The sequence below is a fragment of the Crocodylus siamensis genome, chromosome 2, assembly GCF_052110815.1.
Source record: "Crocodylus siamensis isolate JL-2025a chromosome 2, ASM5211081v1, whole genome shotgun sequence".
Lineage (NCBI taxonomy): Eukaryota > Metazoa > Chordata > Crocodylia > Crocodylidae > Crocodylus > Crocodylus siamensis.
The window spans coordinates 79,424,341-79,443,793 of NC_143396.1; the positions used below are offsets into that span (position 1 = coordinate 79,424,341).

Consider the following 19,453-nt stretch of genomic DNA (forward strand, 5'->3'; position numbering starts at 1 on the left):
TGGAGTGGATGGAGCAAGCTCCGGTTCCACCACCCAACACCAAAAAGAATCTGCTCAATATAGACCTCGGATGGTGGACACATCAGAGACAATCACCTGCCCTGGGAAAACCACCTGATTGATCATGGTGTCTCCCCTGACAGATTAGTACAGGCCATCTACTACTTATAGATTAGTCCAAAGCCAAAAGGAGCCGCCCACCCGCAGCCACACCCGGCTCAGACCGAGGCGCCGGCTCCGCCTCCGGCGTGGCGCCCCGCTGGTGGCGGTCACGTGACTCATTGCTAAACGTTACCAGGGAGAAGTCACAACCCGGGCACCGCTCCTTTGGTAGTGCAATCTGAACCTGATGGTTTCGCCTGGTTCGCCTTAGCCAATAGGAGTAGGCGCTGGGACTTGCTACCCAATGGTAGGGCGGGGGCGGGCCCGGAGCAGGGCTGTGGGGTTCGGTTGAGCGGGGAGAGCGGCTGCTGCTGCGGTAAGCAGCCGCTGAAGCGGCTTGAGGTGCGGGGGGCGCGGCAGAGTTGGGCCGGGTGTGGCGGGGGGCTCTCCCCCCGCTTCCTCTCCCGCTGGGGTGGGAGCAAGGTCAGCGGGGATCCTGGCCGGTGCCAGCAGCCCCTGGCCCCCGTGCCGCTGCTCGTGCCGGCCCCACGGCCCGGCCCCGCACCGGGGCGCTCCTCAGTGGGTGCCGGGCGCTGGGTCCCCCGAGCTGAGAGGGAGCGCGTGGTTATGAGCCCTGAGGGAGGGCGGAGGAGCGGCTGGGGGAACTGGGCTCATTGAGTCTGAAGAAGAGGAGACTCAGGGGGCTTAATAGCAGCCTTCAGCTCCCTGAAGCGAGTAACAGAGAGGACGTTCTCAGTGGTGGCAGATGACACAGTGAAGAGCAATGGGCTCAAGTTGCAGCAAGGGAGGTTTAGGTTTGGTATTAGGGAGAATTTTATCATTAAGGGGTAGTAAAACACTGGATCAGATTACCCAGAGAGGTGGTAGACACTCCAACTTTGGAGGTTTTTAAGATCCAGATAGACAAAGCCCTGGCTGGGGTGATCTAGTTGGGGCTGGTTCTGCGTTGATCAGGGGGTTGGACTAGATGCCCCTCCCAAAGTCCCCTGCAACTGGACTTGTCTGCGGTTCCTTCCTACCAGTGCTGCGGGTGCATTGGGACTAGCAGCCCAATACAGGCTAGCTCTCCTCATGCTCCAGCTCCTGACAATTGGTGCATTAGGAGCCTTGAAACTAGGGGGAGGCAGTCCTGCTTCACAGCTGCTGGTTGCTGTCCTCACCGAGGCTTCCACCAATTGTTTGACAGCTGCTTTACCTCCCACTATGTGTAGTGCAGCTTCTTGGAATACAGCAAAGTTACAGAGCAGACAAGTACATGTGAAGGTGCTGCTGGTCAGGCCCATGTGTCTGCTCTGTAACTGTTTAAGTGGATGAAAGAGACCAGAAGCCAGCCTAATTCTTCCATGAGCTGAGTAGGTCCTGTCAGTTCTAGACAGCTGCTAGAGCATGAGGCTCTGAGAAACCAGGTGAAGAGCCTTAAGGAGGTGCAAAAATCTTAGGGAAGTGTGTTTATGTCATTAGGGAGCATGCTTTACAATCACCATGGGTTACTACCTTCCCTCTATTTGGTCCTGAAAGTATGCACTTAAATGGAATATGCTGTACCCCAGTGGTACGCCTGCTTGATGCACATAGGGAGTATGGGCTTAAGCACACAAAGAAACTGCTAACCCCTTCCTCTTATCAGAGGGGGTCACTAATTGTGCATCAACAGTTTCCAGATGTTATTAACTTTTGACCCCCAACTCCTATCCCTAACTCTGCACCAACAGAAACCTGTGTTTACTTTTAAACAAGTGTTCACAGGGCAGGGTGCACCAAGAAAAGCACATCAGCTAGTGCCCATTGGCCTTTGAATGAGTCCAAGGAGCCATGGATGCCAGTGGTAGGCAAACTTTTCCAGTTGCAGGCTTGAATGATCCATCTTGGATCAAACTGAGGGTGCCAGGACCCACCCACAGCCGTGGTATGGGGAGAATGCCCACAGAGTGACGCCACCAAAGCTTGGATCTGATGGTTCATGGGCTGTAGGTTGCCAGCGTCTGAGTTCTGTTAGACTGGACATAAAATTTGAGTTCAGGTGACTTCACCTGAGTTCTCTTCTTAACCTTCCTTGGATAAGTTATCTGGTATATTGCTGTTTCATCTTTAAGAATTAGGCTAGTCATACTTGATACAGCAACCACTTTGATTGCTAGTGATAAGTGTTGAGTACTGCTTTGCTTAAAATGGCTATTAGTGCACTGTTTGCTGGGGGGGCGGTTAGCTCTTTGTATAGAGTATCATTAATATAAAAATATAGGTAACTTTGTTAAAGAATTAGGATGTCATTGTTAAAGTACAGATTTGTGTGTAATCAGAACAAATGCCTAGAACTGGAAGTAACTTAATGAGTTATTGATTCAAAATACATCTTCCCTTTTCTCCTTCCTATTCCACAGCCATTTCATAAATTGAATTTTATCTAGCATGGTGGGGGGAGAGGGGTTTGGTGTCATTACTCCAATTGGAAAGCTGTTCCAGAGCTTGATTCTTCTGATGTTAAGAACCAACCTGCTAACTTCTGACCAAAATTTATTCATGGCTAGTTTATATACTTTTGTTCTTGGGACAACTCAGTATTTTACCTTCCTCTGATCTGTTTATATAGAGTAATTGTATCCCCTCTTAGCTTTTATTTGGTTAAGCTAAGCAAACAAGTTATTTTAGTCCCCTCCTATAAGATGCAGTCAGTTCATTTTTCTTTAATGAGGGTGACCAGAATTGTACACAATATTCAAAAGTAGGTCTCAACCATGTTTAGTTATAACAAAATATTAGTACTTGACTATGTCTACTGGAGTACCTTGCCCAGTACATGCTGATATTGCATCTGAATCTTAGGCTGGGTACAGACATTTAAAAAGCCTGAGGCAGAATTGATCCAAGTTAAGTGGTTTTCTGTAAGCATCGTAGTTTAGATCAGTAGCAAACAGAACATTCACCCTTGTGGAGGGTGGAGGGGGCATGCAGGCTGCCTATCTTAGATTGGGTTCCGCCCTTTTTAAACCACCCTGTGGGTGCTGAACTTGTTATGGGTTTAGACCAGTTTCTGATCGCTTATACCAGTAAAAATATAATGTTTGTACCTGACTACAGAGTCATTCTGTGATAAATTTATATGTTCAGGTTCATTCTTCTCATTCGTTTCTTGCTGATGAGTCTCCCACTTACTGTTGTTAATTCAAGCTGTGTGACATTGTACTGTTCAATTTAATTTGTATAACATTAGTCCCTGCATGATCCTCAGAATTTTCCCATGTGATATTTTGATTCTGATATCTATTGATGATGCCTATCAGCTTTCTCTTGCTGGCAGATTTCATATTCCAGTCCATTAATGAAAATATTATGCAAGATTATTCCCAAACTTGATTCTTGAGGAACTCCACTAGTAACTTCCCTCCAGTCAGACAGGTTCCCTTTCAAGCCTGCTTGTTTTCTTATCATCTAGGAAGAAAGCCTTTTAGTCTTTGTACCCATTTTTTCTGTTTTTGCTAATAATCTTCCCTGTGGTACTATATGAAAAGCTTTATTGAAATTAGAATAAATAAGATCTACTACAGATCAGAAAACGTCTACTACTTGTTCAGAAAACCCACTTATCCTTTCAAAGATGCTGGGTTAGTCTGGCATGGTCTATCTTGGGTAAGTTCCTATTATATAGTATCCAATTTTCTCTTTACTTCCATGCCTTTGATTATTCTTCCTGTTAAGTTTTGTTTTAAGGATTTGTATGTTATTGAGATTAAACTAATGACCCAGGGGTTCCTTTTCTCCCTTTTTAAAAATAAGTATTAAATCATGATGCCATACCTAACCCAATGTATTATTCAACTAAAATCTGTTGCTACAGGACCTGTGCTTTTAGGGATTTTATGTTCTTTCAGAATTCTGGGATGGCTACTACTACATTTGCTTGAATACAAAATGAGATTTATTTCCTCCAATCAACATAGGGAAAAAGCTCCATTTTTTACAATCGCATGCAAGGAAACCTCATTAAATACTTTCTCTTTCATTGAACTGCTGCCAAAAGCAGCATGTGCTCAATAATTGAAATCGACTATGAAGTTCATTTAAAATACAACCAATACTGAGCATGACTAAAACAAATGGCCCATGCTGAGCAAACATAATGATGGGACCTTTTTTTGTGTGTGGCTATTTAAAAAAAAAAAGCAAAGTTGCTCCCCCATGAGAGAACTGGAGGTACTGCAGTACAAGGCTAGCACTGAGAGGGCCAGAGCTAATCCTGACCACTAATCTTAGCCAAAAGTCTGAGTTGCTGATGGGAACCTTTTTGTGTGCATGTGTGGAAAAAACAGGGGGGTGTTCCCTCCTCAGGAAACTGGCACTGGACCTGGATGTACTACAATACCAGGTCAGCATTGGGAGGGCCAGAAGCAGGCCTGACACTATCCCTTGGTGCCAAAAATTTAATTTTATTAGAAAATGTTAAATTTCAAATGGCAAAGTTCAAAGCACAAAGAAATACAGAAAGACCCGAGTGGGATCTGCATAGTAGAGGATGGCTGTAGGGTTGGGAATACAACTAAGTTGTATATAAATAGGGAGCTACTGAATTTGTGGTGCAAGTGAGGTACACACTGGCTCCTTCTTTCAGGCTCCCCCACTTGCCTCCCCACGGCTGATTGGTGAAGAGGCTTTGCTGCTTGCCGCTCCCCAGTCTCTGCTCATTCGTGATCAGGAAAGTGAAAACCGTGGTTTTATATATGGTGCCATTTTTGCTTCCTGCTGCTGATTGGCCAAGGGGCCCTGGCAACCCTCTGCTTGTTGCTGCCTGGCCGTACTTTAAACCATGGTTTTTACTTTCCCACTGATCAGGAGTGAGCGGGAAGCAGTGGGGCCTCTCTGCCAGTCAGTGGGATGAGGGGCATGGTGTGGGGGGGAACCTGCAAGATTAAAGGAGCCACCACGCATCCCACTTCCACCACAAATTCAGTAGGTCCCTACATATGAAACATGCAGCCAACTAAGTCCAGGTAGAGAGGGGGAATGGGAGGGTGGGAACATTACACTTACAAAGCAGAGAGTATACAGGAGACCCCCGCACAACAATACTACATTGTAAAAGGAAGATTGGTTGGGAAAGACATACAGTTACAAATAACAGCATGTGGGATACAGTTGTGGGGGTGGGGGACTATGTTTTTTCTTAGCTGAAAAGGCTGAGATGCAGTAGGTTCTTGTAGGAACCTACCACAAAAATAGGTTGGTGCAACCCCCTTTGATTAAGATGTATTGTAATGCCCGTTGCACTCGATCCTCTTCAGCACCAGCTCTTCTTCAAGTCATGGTGAGCCACCACATTGCATATATTTTTATTTTCTCTTCACTCAAACAGTAGAGCTGTGCCTTTCTTTCCCATTTGCAATGATTCCTGTTTCTTCACCAGCCTTAACTATCTGACAAACATCATTAAACAGGGTCCCAAACTTTACCCAGAATCCCTCTGATGCTCTGTCTCTTAGCCTATCACATATTAGTGTGGCCCCACCCTCCATAAGGGGGAGCTGGACCAGGTTGGCCTGCATTCCATCTGCATATAAACTTTTGGAGGATCCCAGGATTCATGACATGAACACTCAGTTCTAGGGATAAATGGGGGTAATTAGCACATGACTCCTTTGTGGGGAAGTGTATCTGGAGTATACACACATACTGGACAGTGCTGAGCTATTTGGTCATCATAGCTTGAAATGCTGTTGACTCCGCTGAAGCCCAGCTCAGTGATCTATAATGGTAATCAGCAACCTTTTGGCTTTGAATTAACATCATGCTTTTGGCTCAGATCAAGCATCATCTCAGCCTCTTGTCAGCTCAGATCAAGTGTAGTTCCTATACTCTATGTAAGGAGGTACAAAAATGTTGCTTAAAGGTATGTTTGTGGAGTACTTGTGCTAAAACTTGCATCAATTTAAAGAAAAAAAAGATAAAATGTGTCAGCTCATCCATTACTGTTTTCAAATGTTCTCATTTCCATGTGCTTGGGGAGAGCAGGGTCTGATGGTGGGGAGGAAGGTTTGCAAGGGGTAGAAGGTTAGGGAAGGACGGAGGGTAAGGGGGCCACCTGACCCTCTCAGATTTAGTTTTCCTGCAATAGTAATAGAAGGGGTCAAATTCAAAGCATACCTCCAAGAAGTAGATTCTGTACCTGGAAAATTATAACGATTCTTTACATTTTCCATATATGGAATCTAATTATTGGGAGGTCATCTTATATTCAGGGTTATCATATATTCCAGTAAATACTGTATTGTTTTCCTTTCACCTTAGTTTTAGTAATTTCACTTTTTTCCCCCTTGTTCCTGTTACCTGACCTGGCTTTGCTCCCCTTCACCTATCTGCCCAAGTGCATATCATTTTTTTTTTTAATACAAATATTTGTTTATGTTTTGAGCCATATTATGGCTAGAGCAGGAGATTGGCTCACAGTTTTGTTTTGTTTTCTTTTTTTTACCTTTGGAAGTTGTTTCCTTATAGTTCCTGTTACCTTTGATTTAAGGAAGTTCCAGGTATCTTTCACATTCCATTTTGACATAATTACTTTGCTGATAGCTAGTTGACTTCTCTAGCTCTTGAAATTGAGAACCTGGGTTAAGCAGAAGTTTAACTGTAAAACTGAATTCAAACTGGATCAACTCATGATGTCCTTACTATTTGCCAAAACTAAATCTAAAATAATATAATTTTTGATCATTTGGAAACTGTTGGGTAAATAAATCTATTAGCTATTGCATCCATAAATAGCTGCATGCTGTTCTCTACTGTTTGGAAACATTGGATTAAGTTCTTGTCCCAGGGAAGTAAAAAGAAACATGTATTTGACTTCAGTGGAGCAAGAGCTTTGCCCAAATGTTAAAGTAAACTATGAAGTTGCTGAACTTATCAATTCATATATGCTAGAGTGAGAGCTAGATACTACTTTTATTTATTCTTTCATATTTTCAGGGTCAGACTGTGAGACAGACATGTCTCTTGCCCAAATTTAATTTGTGCTTAAAATGTCACCTAATTTTTAAATAGACCTAATTTTTATGCTGGTGATAATGAAAGCATAGTTGGGACCTTGGTGTAGTGAAAGGTAAGTGTGAGCTGACTATAGAATGCCTACCTTGTGAACAGTGAAGAAATAAATACTGCTACCTGATTCATTGAATGCCAGCCACTTGCACAGTGGGCAAGTTAGATGTTTTATAGGAAAGACAGTGTTAAAATCTCTGCAGGGGGCAGAGCTCAGAATTCTCTCTTCTATTTTCAGTCTTCTGAGTGCTTCACTTTTCACAAAAACATAATTTTAATATAGATTCTTGTACATCATTTTTGCCTGAGTTTTGATAATGCATGTTTCAAAGGAGATTCCTGATTCAGTCAGCCATAGACCTATTAGGTGAGTTTCGCTCAAGAAGGTACAGGTTCAAAAAGTAATGTCATATGTTGTTTTTTTTTATAGTGGACAGGTGAGTAAAAATCTTGGTGAAAGAAGTGTGTCTCTGGAAGGTTTTAAATGAAATGTGATGGCCTCTGAGCTTGGAACTTAACCACTATTATAAAGCTAAAAGTCAGCTAAGTTCTAGCACAGACATTTTGATAGCACTTAATAGATATGTTGTGTGTGTGCCAGATATGTGGGTTTTCCTGGAAATTTTGAATTGAAAATTTTCCACTTCCCTAAATAGAGCGTGGTCTGATTTAATATGTTTATTTGACTTATATTTAGTAAACAAAACTAAAAAAGTACCTCCATGTGAATTTTATGTCCCAACAGCCACAAGTATTTGAATTGAAATATTTGATTAGGAAGAAAATTAAATACAGCACACTTAATGTGGCTTAAATGTTATATTCAAACAAATGCAAAGCTTTATGTGGAAATAAATTATTTTACTGGCATACTTGTAAAAATGTAAACACAATAGCATGTACTTCCCTTACATTGTTTGTTTAAATTTAAGGGGGGAAAAAAGGCAATGAAAACTGATGACACTCATTTTAGCACACCCAAAAAACTGTGTATGATATGCCCTAGTTGTCTAATCATCTACTTCAACAGAGTTTAACTCTCTTCCACTGAGTTCATTGCGGCACCCAGTTTCACTGTCACTATCTGTAGAATCATTTGCACTACTTATTAATTCCATTTCAGAATCGGATTGAGGCAGCTCTGATTCAGAACTACTTGAACCACATTCTCTTTTGCTAAAGGATGGTTTTACCAATGAGTCTATGGGCAAGGGCAACTTATCACACTGTATCTTCTTCACTAATTGTGCTTCTGACTGATTCTCAAGAAGCAAGAGATTTTGAGAAGTAGAAACAACCTTAGCGATGTGTTCATTTGGTTTTGATTTGACCTGCACAGCCAATTAGGTCAATTTATAACTTAATTTTTGGTTTGGATTATTATGTGAGTGTATTTAGCCTCCAGTTCACATATCAATAAAACATATACATACTCTCTCACTCACTTCCTAGGGATAATCACCTGAAAAACATTAATTACAACTTTGAAACTGCCAAGCTTGCCTCCAATTGTATTGACATCCATACATTGTTACAAATTAATTTTATGAAACAATGAATTTTTAGAAATGGAAAATTTCCCATGGAAAAATAAAGCATTGGAAAATTTTCCATCCCACATCTCTGGTGCGTGCGTGGAGGAGGAGGGCAGTTCTGAAGTAGTTTTCTCAGAAAATGTGGAGAGGGAGGTAAAAGTAACTAACTACTGTAGCTGTCCGTGATATTCATGTCAGCTGAAACAAAAGTTAGTGCCATTGACTGTACCTGAAGACTAAATGTACTTATTTTCTGACATTTTCTGATTACCTACATTCCATTACGGTAACAAATTGAACTGTGAGTAGCAATATAGCTCTCTTTCTGGACCTTCTCATCAGTATATATTATAAGGGGAATTGAGGTATGAATTAACTGATTTACAGGAAAACAATGAGCTCCTTGATGGAAGTGATGAGAAAATGAATTGGAAACTGAAGTGAAAAGCATAATGTGATCTGAGAGGTATTAAAGAAATAAGCTAAATAAATAAAATAAACTTATTTGGTTAACTAAGTACTTTTTTTGCCTAGCACTCATGTAAGGATGCCTTAGAAAAAGAGCCATGGATAAATACATTAAGGTGCAAAAGATTGGTGAAGGATCCTTTGGAAAAGCAGTTTTAGTCAAGTCTAAAGAAAATGGGAAGCAGTATGTTATTAAGGAGATAAGCATATCCAAGGTGAGCAATCTTATTAATTATTAATGTATTCATCTTATAGTCCTACTTTCAAAACAACGTATTGGGGTTTTTTGTTTTTAGATGTCTAATAAAGAGAGAGAAGAGTCAAGGAGGGAAGTTGCTGTGTTAGCCAACATGAAACATCCAAATATTGTCCTGTACAGAGAGTCGTTTGAAGGTAGGATTAGTAACTAATAGTGTACTATAAAGCATCTAACATGGCAGGGAAAATACAGGCAATATTCTTGATGTTTTTGTTATGCATGATTAAATGTCTTTTCTTTATCTTTTATTGTCTACCTCAATTCCTACTGGCTTCTTATAACTCACTCGACTGGGGAATAAAACACGCCTTTTTGTTTGTTTTCTTTTCTTTTTAATTTTGTCTGTGCTATAATGCAAGCAATAGATCCCTGTGTGCTTGTTCCTGGAAGGAAGGTCCCATCACAATTTTTTTCTTTACAAACAGTATATGTGTGTCCACAGCTGTAAGTACCTGGAGTAATTATACACAAGGTGAATTCAGATACGAGTAGTCCAACCAGACTTCCCGTGAGCTAAAAGAAATCAGTCACCTCAGGCAAGCATGCTTCCCCCTAAAATGACACCAAATGTCTGAAAAATATAGATGACATTTGCATATATGAAGTGGTTTGGTGAATGGGGAAGTAACTTTCAAACCCAGGGAGCCTTGTGGAAAATATGATTTGCTGCACCTTTTTAAGAGAGATTCACTTACTGGTGGCCCAGTGTTCTCTGTCTAAATATTAAATACCTTAGGCTGGCATCCTGGAAGCTATAAGCCATGACTAGTTGGGAAAGGCTGGTAGAGTTAGTGCTTCAAAATTTGCACATCATAGGAACAAGCAGATGAGGTGCAGTAGTTAAATGTCTTGTGGAATAGTGTTCAAAAGCGGTAGGGAACCTGAATGTCATTTAAGTCAATATCTGATACCTTTTTAGGATGTCCCACAAACCCTAATCTGGCATATCTAGGAGTAGGAATACCATATTCATTCAAAATTGCAAGAGGAATAAATGTGGTCAGATATGGGCACCTAAATTAGAATTTGGTGAAGTTTAATATTTTTTGCTTCTAGGAGACAGTCTGAGATTTTGATTATCTCCTCTAGGTAGACTAGCTTTATGTTCTATTCAAAAGATAGTACCTCTTGTCACACAGAGGTCTCTAGCCTTGTGTTAGGTTCCTACTTACGAAGTTTGAAGGAAAGAATTGTTAGCATCAAAAATGGAAACAGTAAAATGGTACCATGAATGTAAGTATTTTGCCTGAGAATTGGGAAAAACAAATAATAGTAACTTGCAGCCAGCTTTGCAAATGAAGAAATATATTTTGCATTTATCATTTAAAAGCTTTAAGTGTGTTGTTTGTTATGGAATACTGAAATGCTTCCTGCTTCTATTGACAGAAAATGGCTGTCTCTACATAGTGATGGATTACTGTGAAGGTGGGGACCTGTTTAAAAAAATTAACGCTCAGAAGGGTATCTTGTTCTCTGAAGATCAGGTAATGGTAGCTTGGGGCTATAATTACATACTATCTATCTTTCATTTTTTAAGTAGTAGAAAATATTATGTAATTTCAGACTGACCTCATGAATATAGTTATTTATAGGTTGACAGTCTGATCTATTTATCTGTGAAATGCTAAACACGACGTTTGAAACATAGATTAAGTATGTTAATTGATCTAGATTAAAGGAAATGGTGCAGATCAGGATATCAAACTCAGTAGGCCGCACAAGCTGAATGAGTGGCATGGCACTATTTATAGACCAGATAAGACCCACGGGCTAGCCTTGCACACCAGATTCAGTACATGGAGCTGATCTGGCGCAGGTGCTGTGTGCAGCAAAAACATTGGACCTGACCTCATGTGCAGCACACAAGGCCAGGGCTGGCATGCACCATGTGCACTGTGCAGGTTCAACCTGAGACTCGCAGGCTGGATGTTAAGGGTCCACCAGCCAGATGCGGTTCCCTGGCCATATCTTTGACACCTCTGGTCCAGATGAATTTCTCTAAAACTGCTGGATTTTGTGGCACAAAATTTTCTATATTCTCTCTCTCTATATATTTTGATTTGATGTTCTGTTAGAATTATGTATTCAACAACATCTGGTGAGTGCTGTATTTAAAGACAAAGATTAATGTTTCATTTGCTGGTTGGATGCTGTATTTATTGTAAAATGTGGAACCTTTAAAGAATGGAAGTAAAAGGTTTTTTAAAAAAAATTGAACCCCAGTTATGTTGTATGTATGTAGGAATGCTGTTATATGTTTTTATAAACCAAGTGTTGGGCTTAGTAAAACGTAGGAGAGAGAGTCTTTCGGTCTCTCTCTGTCTCAAATCTACTTGCACGTGCACGCGCGCACACAGTTGTCGAAGTTTAATTTCTTTTTAATTTCTTATTTTTACATTTAGATTATGGATTGGTTTGTACAGATCTGTTTAGCGCTGAAACATGTACATGAGCGAAAAATTTTGCATCGCGATATAAAATCACAGGTATGTGGGGTGCTAACTTGAAATGGAATTGCAGTAAAAATATTATGCATTATATTTTCTTCCTGACTCTCTTACAACTAGAATCTAACTGTGAGCCTAAAATGATGCGTGCTGAGATTTGTCTAATTCCTTCCCTGTGAAACAAGTGCCTGTTCACTAGAATAGAAGACGTAGAGTAGACAATATGTCACAAGGATGAAACATTAGTTGTGTAGTGTAGGTTGATCATGAAAAGTTTTTTGTCTCCCTATTTTTAGTATGGCAGATGGGCCTCAAACATCAAGAACTCTGTAAAGTATTTTTATTAATTTTGATTTAATGAGTAGGGATCCAGCTTTTCTGTTTGCAGGAAAATACGGTTTTCTTCTATGAAGGAGAAAAACATGGGAAACTGCAGGTTTCCCCTTGCAGGCTCACCAAGTTCCAGCCTGCAAAGGGCTGCTTGGGGCTGGGAGGAGTGGGATGCAGTGGGCGCCACATGCACTTATGCCTGCACATGTGCACGTGGCTAGCAGTATACCCAGGCAATACATCCAGGTGGAGAGCAGCTCCCCCAGCTGCTTGCTGGTAAGTTTTTATTGGGGGGCGATTGAGGTGACCACAGTGAGGGAGGGAGTTGAGGCAGGGCTGGCAGCTGGGGATGGGGGTGCTGCCCAGCTGGGGCAGGAATGTGGGGTCCGGAGGGAGGAGTGGGACGGAGCCACAGGCAGCTCTTCCAAGGTCAGGTGGCTGGCTCCCTGCCATTTATCCTTCTCCCTGGGAGTGTGTGATGGGGAGCATGCCCCCGCACCCCCCCCAATTTGTGTGTGGTGCAGGGGCAGATGTGGGCTAGCTACTGTGGGCTTGGGTCTCCCCGCCCAGCTCCCTTTTCCCCCCATGGGCCGGTGTGGTGGGGCTTGGCATGGGAGGGTAGAGTGGAGCAGGGAGGTTCAGTGCCACCAGTGCTGCGACCCCTACACCAGCCATGAGCGGCGGTGAGAAGTTATGGCCCCGCTGCTGCTGGGTGAGCAGGGGGTGCTTCACCTTGGTGACACGGCTGGCGCAGGGGTCCCAGTGGTGGTGGCAGTGGCACTGAGCCTCCCCACTCTGCTTTTGCTACATCCTTCTGTGCCAGGTCCCGCCCACTGGGATGCAGAGGCCCCTGGGGGGAGGTCAGCAGGGCTGGGAGGCCCAAGACTGCAGCGAGCAGCCCACATCCTCCCTCACCCCACACAAGCTCCACTTAGCTCTGCTCTGGCCAGGCCATCCACGGGGAGAGAGACTGTTCTAGCCACAGCATCTGCCAGCTGCCATAGACCTGGCAGCTGGGTTCCCCTGGTAGGGCTGGGGGGCAGGGGGCTACAGGTTGAGATTGAGAAGCATCAGCAGGTTTGGGAGTGTGGGGAGCTCTGGGTTACATGTGAGGGGGTCTGGCAGCGCTGAGGATCTGTGGATTGGGAGTGAGAGGCGGGGGCAGGGTACTAGCATATCAGGGCTGTTCAGAGCCACAAACAGGTGAGGACAGCCACAGCTGGACCCACATCTTAGTGAGCGAAGGAGGGCAGGGGAACCTCTGAATTTGTATAATAAAAAAAAAATCAAATGGCAAAATATGTAGGTATTTAGAATTTATTTTATTATAAAGATTGAGATTCTAGTAGGCTTCCAAATTGCTTTAAAATTGTATATATATCAATAAAATATTATGTTTAACAGATACTGTACATATAGTAGCGTTTCATTTTAATCATGGAGAAACACAGATTTTTTGTGGTTTTAATCAGAGGATTGGGATTTTTTTTATCAGAGAATTTGAGATTTTTAAACAGAGAAAACTAACATCCTTGCTAATGAGGCAACATCTGGCACTAATCTGAACTGCTGGGAACACTGCCCCACCTACTTGCTTTTCTGTTCCACTTTCACCAAATGCTGAGAAAACATAATGTAAACATCAGAGAGTGCTGGGTATATGTGCTAATAAACACAGTATCGACTGAGATTAAGAGGGATGTTGAGTGTATGCCAAAGAACAGCTACATTACACTTTTTTTTTTTTTTCCAGGACTGTAACACATAGAACAGGCATGTTGTATTTCAGAACAGTGGTTCCAGGCAGTCAGCGCTAGTGTAGATCACGGGTAGGCAACCCCTGGCATGTGTGCTGGCGTGTGGCATGCAAAGACATTTTACTTGGTGGTCGCGCCTTGGGGAAGGGGCTGGGGCTGTGCTGCCACAACAAGGATCAAGCTCCTTGCGGCTTCCCTGCCACCTGCCCTGGCACACCAACATCTTAAAAGGCAGGGTTGTGGGTGTTTTTGGCACTCTGCCTAGAAACGTTGCTGACCCCTTGTATGGATATACCCTAAATGTACCTGTGTAGTACTTCTGGGGAGAAGGGTACCTCTCCCCAAGCCAGGTAACAACCATTTATGTATGTTTCAGGGGTAAAAAATATTTTCCAGCCTTTGGAACAGTATAAAGTTACATATAGGGAAACTGAAAATATAGCTTGTATAATTAATTTTTTTCTTCTATATGAATTACAGTTCTGTTTGAATGAACTGTTTTTCCTCTTTTTTCCTCTGTTCCTGTCCAAGAATATATTTTTAACCAAAGATGGAACAATACAACTGGGAGACTTTGGAATTGCTAGAGTCCTTAACAGGTAACTCCTAGTTAGTGCTGCTTCCTGTAAATCAGGGGTATCAAACTCAAATCAGTTGGTAGGCCATATTTTGTGTCAGCAGCCACAAGGCTAATGCTGCTATCATTGTTGCTTGTCCCTGTTGCTAACTGCTGCTGATTTTTTTTTTTTTTTCATTGTCTGTGGTGATTAAAAACAATAAGTTCAGTGATGGGAAAAGGGAGGTGGTAAGGAATGACAGTGTTGAACTTCTGGGTCCTGGTAGGGTATATGGCCCACCAACTGATTTAAGTTCTTTGGAACTGGCTTTACTCACACAGTGGTCCAAGACAAAATTGCCTTTTCTCCCAGCTCCTTTGGGAAGAAATGTGCTCCACCCCCCAACCAGCTCAGCCTCTGCCATGGCAAGAAGTCCTGAGGGCCAGAAGACCTACTTCCATGGGCCAGATCCGGCCTGTGGGCCATACGTTTGACATCCCTGCTATAAATTTATTGGAATAGACTTCATGTAGCAAAATAGACTCTACATAACATTACATGAGTTAATGTTAACTAATTCACTTTTAGTTTTTCTTTATTTTAGTACTGTAGAGTTGGCTCGTACTTGCATAGGAACACCATACTATTTGTCACCTGAAATCTGTCAGAACAAACCTTACAACAATAAAAGGTACTGCAAAAATCCTCGAATTCTTCTCTTCTTTTTATTTCCTTTGTCTAAAAAACTAAAGCTTTTCCTGCTTTCAGTAAAGAGCACTTAATTCAGTCTTCCTCTCAACATGGTAGGTGTATTTTTGTTTAAACTGGAAAATCAGAGTGAATGCACAAACACAAAAACTATTTTTCCCCCCTCTAATAGTTGAGTGCCTGGGTGGTCCAGTAGGCTTCTGGTTACTAGTTTAGGAAATAATTAGCACTGTCTAATGTGAGCACATTTTTAATGTTTTTGCTGTTCCTGCTGTTAGGCAAAACCTAGTTCCAACTCTCACGAGCAAATTCATGTTTTCTTCTTAATGTGTGTTTTTATCCCACTTGGAATTCTTTAAGCAGTCTTAGTAATAGCGAAAACTTATGCATTAATTTTTTAAATTTTTTTTTGGAGGAGGAAGATCGTTTCTGTTCTTTTCCCTTTAATGTTTTCCCCAGCAAGGCAGCTAGCATTTCTCCCATTTGTCTGTGTGCACCAATTGCTTTACTTCTTACTCTTGGTGATTGAGTAAACTGTGAATGCCTAGAGAGAATCTGGAATTAGAATATATAACAGTCCTCCAGTTTGTGATAGATGCACGACCGTCTGTGGATCTGGACTACAATGTCTACCCTTTAGGTGCCTGATCCCCAGAGTCTTTTTATGTTAAAGATGGGCACCAATATTATCTCCCTGCCCCCCCCCCCCTACTCTTCCTCTAGTTACCTTTTGAATGAAAAAATGTGGGTGCTGAGTTGGTGTTGAACTCAATGTAGATAAGAATTTTCAAGTGAGTTAGGCACTGCTAGGCTGAGATTTTTGGAGTCAAGTGGGGTGTAGATGGGAGCTATGTGCCAAGCTGCTCAGACTAGGGCTACTATGGACATGCATAGGAGAACTGAAGATGCCTAGGGAGAGTTCAAGTCAAAAGAAGAGGCAGCTGCTGAGCAGGGGCTGTTTTGGACCTCAGATTTGGTCTTGCATGTCCAAAGTCCAGCTATGTTTTTTGCATTTGTTCTTTGTTATGTTATGTTCTTGCATATTGCACATATTCCCCCCCACACACAAAAAAAATTGGGGTGCATGTATTAAATGGGGAAGCTGGTCTTTCTGCCATGAATAGAAGCACCCTGCTTTTGATTCTTGCTCCACAGCCCAGCAGCATCAGTGGCATTAATATTCAGGCAGCTGAAAGAGTCCTTTGACTTAATTAGTCATTATTCTTCACTCCAGAGGTATTACAAGTGTCTCTCCTTTTTAATAGTTTGCATGTTCTGCTAACCTTCCTTAGCTGCTCTTGATCTTTCTCCTCTTATTCACACCCTTGTAGAATCTTCAGTTCTTTTCAAAATCATAAATCCAGCCACGGAGACCAATCTGCAGCAGTAGTTAGGATTTTGGCTTTAGTTAAGCAGGAAAAAGAGGGCAAGTCAGCAGAAGAGTATTCTCCATCCTTGTTCTATGTAGCCATAACTCTGGAAAAGTCTTCTTTTCTTTCATTCTGCCTTTCAAAAACAAGGGGCTGGCTATATTCCAGGGTGTTTTGTATGTGAGAAAATGCAGTATATTATTTTTAAATTATTAAGTTAGTACACTTCTACAGAATGAAATGCTTCATTTTTACAACTAAGTCAGTATTTTCAAGAATATATTTCGAGGTTATTTGGTAATTTTAGAAGATAAAAACTAAAATTTACATGTCTATTTTTCTTTGTTTAGTGACATATGGGCTCTTGGTTGTGTTCTCTATGAAATGTGCACACTTAAACATGCAGTAAGTAGAAACTTTAAGTATTTTGTAAAATTGTGGTAGTAATTTCGAACAACCGGGGATTTTTTGTTGTCAAGTCGAAAAATGATAACTCATGAGCTGATGCGTTTCACCTGCTTGCTTTTTAAAATGAACTATTCCATTAAAGTAATTCCCTTTCTCTGCTTGTCTTGCTGATTAGTCCTTGGCCATTAGGGCTCTGTGAATAGGGAACTATTCAATTCAGATTTGGATTTGGCTGATTTGGAGGACAGTGATTTGATTCAGGTTTTGGAAGATTTGGCACTGATTCAGAGAGATTCAGTGATTCAGATTGGCCAGGGAGAGGCAGTCGCAGCCAAGTGGCTTCAGGTTCTCCCACAGCTCCTCAGCTGTGCCTGCCTCTCCCTGGGAAGGGGGAGCTGCAGGAGAAACCCCCGTGGCTTACCTGACCAGCCCCAACCTAGTCCTGGCACTCCATATGCAGGAAAAAAAAAAAAAGCCCTGCACTTACAAGCTTCAGCAGTGGTTATTGGGGCCTCTGGGCGCTCGTGCCAAAGCCCTCCTGTGCAGCGCAGGGCAGTGGGGGGCAGCAGGGAACTGCCCCCCCTGCCTGGCATCTACATGGCAACTGTTCCATCGCACAGGTGCAGCATGGCTCAGTAGGGCGCTGCACGCTGTCTGGAAGCTGGGGCCACTGGGGCTGAGCAGTGTCAGGCTCGGGCTGACAGGTGCAGCTGCCCCAGCTCCCAGACAGTGCACAGCGCCCTGCTGAGCCGCACTGTACCCACACCATGGGGCAGCTGCTGTGCAGGTACCAAGCAGGGGGGTGGTCCCTGCTGTCTCCCACTGCCCTGTGCTGCATGTGGGGGCTCTTCCATGAGCCCTCAGAGACCCTGATCCCTGCTGCTAGAGCTGGTGAGTGCAGGGGGGGTTTTTGCGCCAGGAGGCTGGGCCGGGCAGGGAATGGGGCCAGGCAGGGCAGTGATGGGGGCTTTCCCACAGCTTCTCTGGTTGTGCCTGCCTGTGCCCAGGCAGGATGGGTCATGGGGGCTCTGCCCTGTTGCCATTTGCCCAGCCAGAAAGGGGTGGGGAGCGCGAGGCAGGCGTGACTCGCTTTGGGCAGCAGCAGGGCATAGCCCTTCCCAGGGCTGTCATGCCCATTTCAGCACAAGGAGTGGGGGCTCTGCCCTTCTGCTGCTTGCCAGCTGGTGCAAGAAGCACAGGATACGGGTGCGGCAGTGCTGGGAGTTGGAACTGTGCCCTGCTGCTGCTTGTCCCATTCCACCTGGAGCGAACTGCACCTGCATCCCGCCTCTCCCTCACCCCAGCTGGGCAAGCCGCAGCAAGGCAGAGCCCCTGCTCCCTGCTGCCACACCCGCATCCCGTGTTACCCCACCTCCTTCTCCGAGTAATGTACCCCCCTGTCCCAGCTGGACCCCTCCTTCCCCCATATCCCTTCCCTCCCCCTTTCCCCAACTCCAGCAGACTTACCAGCTGGCGGCAGCTGTGTCAGCTGCTTGTTTAGTCTATGGCCGAATCTCTGATGCAGCCGAATGTTTTTCAAAGCTTTTCCAAATTGATTCGGGTGCTTCAAATTGATTCAGAGCGTTTAATTTGTCTCCCAATTCAATTTGGAATTGGAGATTTGGTCCCTGAATTGGGCCAGATCTTTTTCGAATCAAATCAGCTACTGAAGCTTCGCACAGCCCTACTGGCCATCCTCCATTTATATTTGTTCTGGCTTCTATACACGAATGCAGGATAGTTAGCAGTGTGTGCGCCTGAACTCATTCATTCAGTAAACTCTTTTTTTGTTATCATATTTAACACTTCTGTAGCTAAAGATGCAACTGTAGAATTCCTTTCCTTATAAAGCTGTGAACTTTTTCATCCAAGTCGGTGATTAATTTTGGCATATACACTTGGTAGCAGTAATGAGCTCTTCAGCATACAGATCTGATAAGACAGGCAATTGTATTATAAAAATCTTGAAACAAGACCTTAATACTTCTTAGTTGTGTCGAAAATACGTCACGATCTGTTTTATTTAAGGTGGATTTGAAATTAGTTTGTGTGTCTTGTTCAAAGGTATTATATAAGAAATCACTTTTTGTCTAAAACTTTCTTAGCTATGCTAATATTAATCCTTGACATTTTTTTTAAATCAAAAGGTATTTTCTCTAGGATCTTGAGTGGGACGTACTTTATGCATATTGTTTTCCTTATCTAGTAGGTCTCTGTCACAGCAGACCTTCCCTTATTTAGCAGGTTTCTGTTTGCTGTATAAAGAGAGATTTTTTTTTAAAAAAAATTGTAAAATGACACATTTAGAATAGGACTTCACAGGCAAATATAGTACTGGAAAAGACACATTAATGCAAATTTGACTGAATTTCAAATTGTTCTTGTCAACAGTGGATGGTCATATTTTGCTGCGTGTTCTCAGTGTTGGCGCTCACTGGACTAAAGGATTAAGAGACAAATTCAGG

General features: G+C 42.9%; 1 protein-coding gene across 5 annotated transcripts in view; it reads left to right on the forward strand.

Moving 5' to 3' along the window:
- Positions 1 to 425: 425 nt before the first annotated feature.
- The window catches only part of NEK1 (NIMA related kinase 1), a 79,565-nt gene continuing 60,537 nt past the window's right edge, over positions 426 to 19,453 (forward strand). For 3 of the 5 annotated variants that reach the window (XM_090036214.1, XM_090036218.1, XM_090036216.1), the window contains exons 1-8: positions 426 to 478; positions 9,219 to 9,367; positions 9,449 to 9,545; positions 10,798 to 10,895; positions 11,814 to 11,897; positions 14,477 to 14,544; positions 15,107 to 15,193; positions 16,931 to 16,985. In XM_090036214.1, the coding sequence (XP_089892340.1) occupies positions 9,251 to 9,367; positions 9,449 to 9,545; positions 10,798 to 10,895; positions 11,814 to 11,897; positions 14,477 to 14,544; positions 15,107 to 15,193; positions 16,931 to 16,985 (606 nt within the window). In that variant the 5' untranslated portion in view covers positions 426 to 478; positions 9,219 to 9,250. Of the gene's footprint in view, positions 505 to 9,218; positions 9,368 to 9,448; positions 9,546 to 10,797; positions 10,896 to 11,813; positions 11,898 to 14,476; positions 14,545 to 15,090; positions 15,194 to 16,930; positions 16,986 to 19,453 lie in introns of those variants that run through there. The other 2 variants (XM_090036215.1, XM_090036219.1) reach the window with 2 other exon arrangements.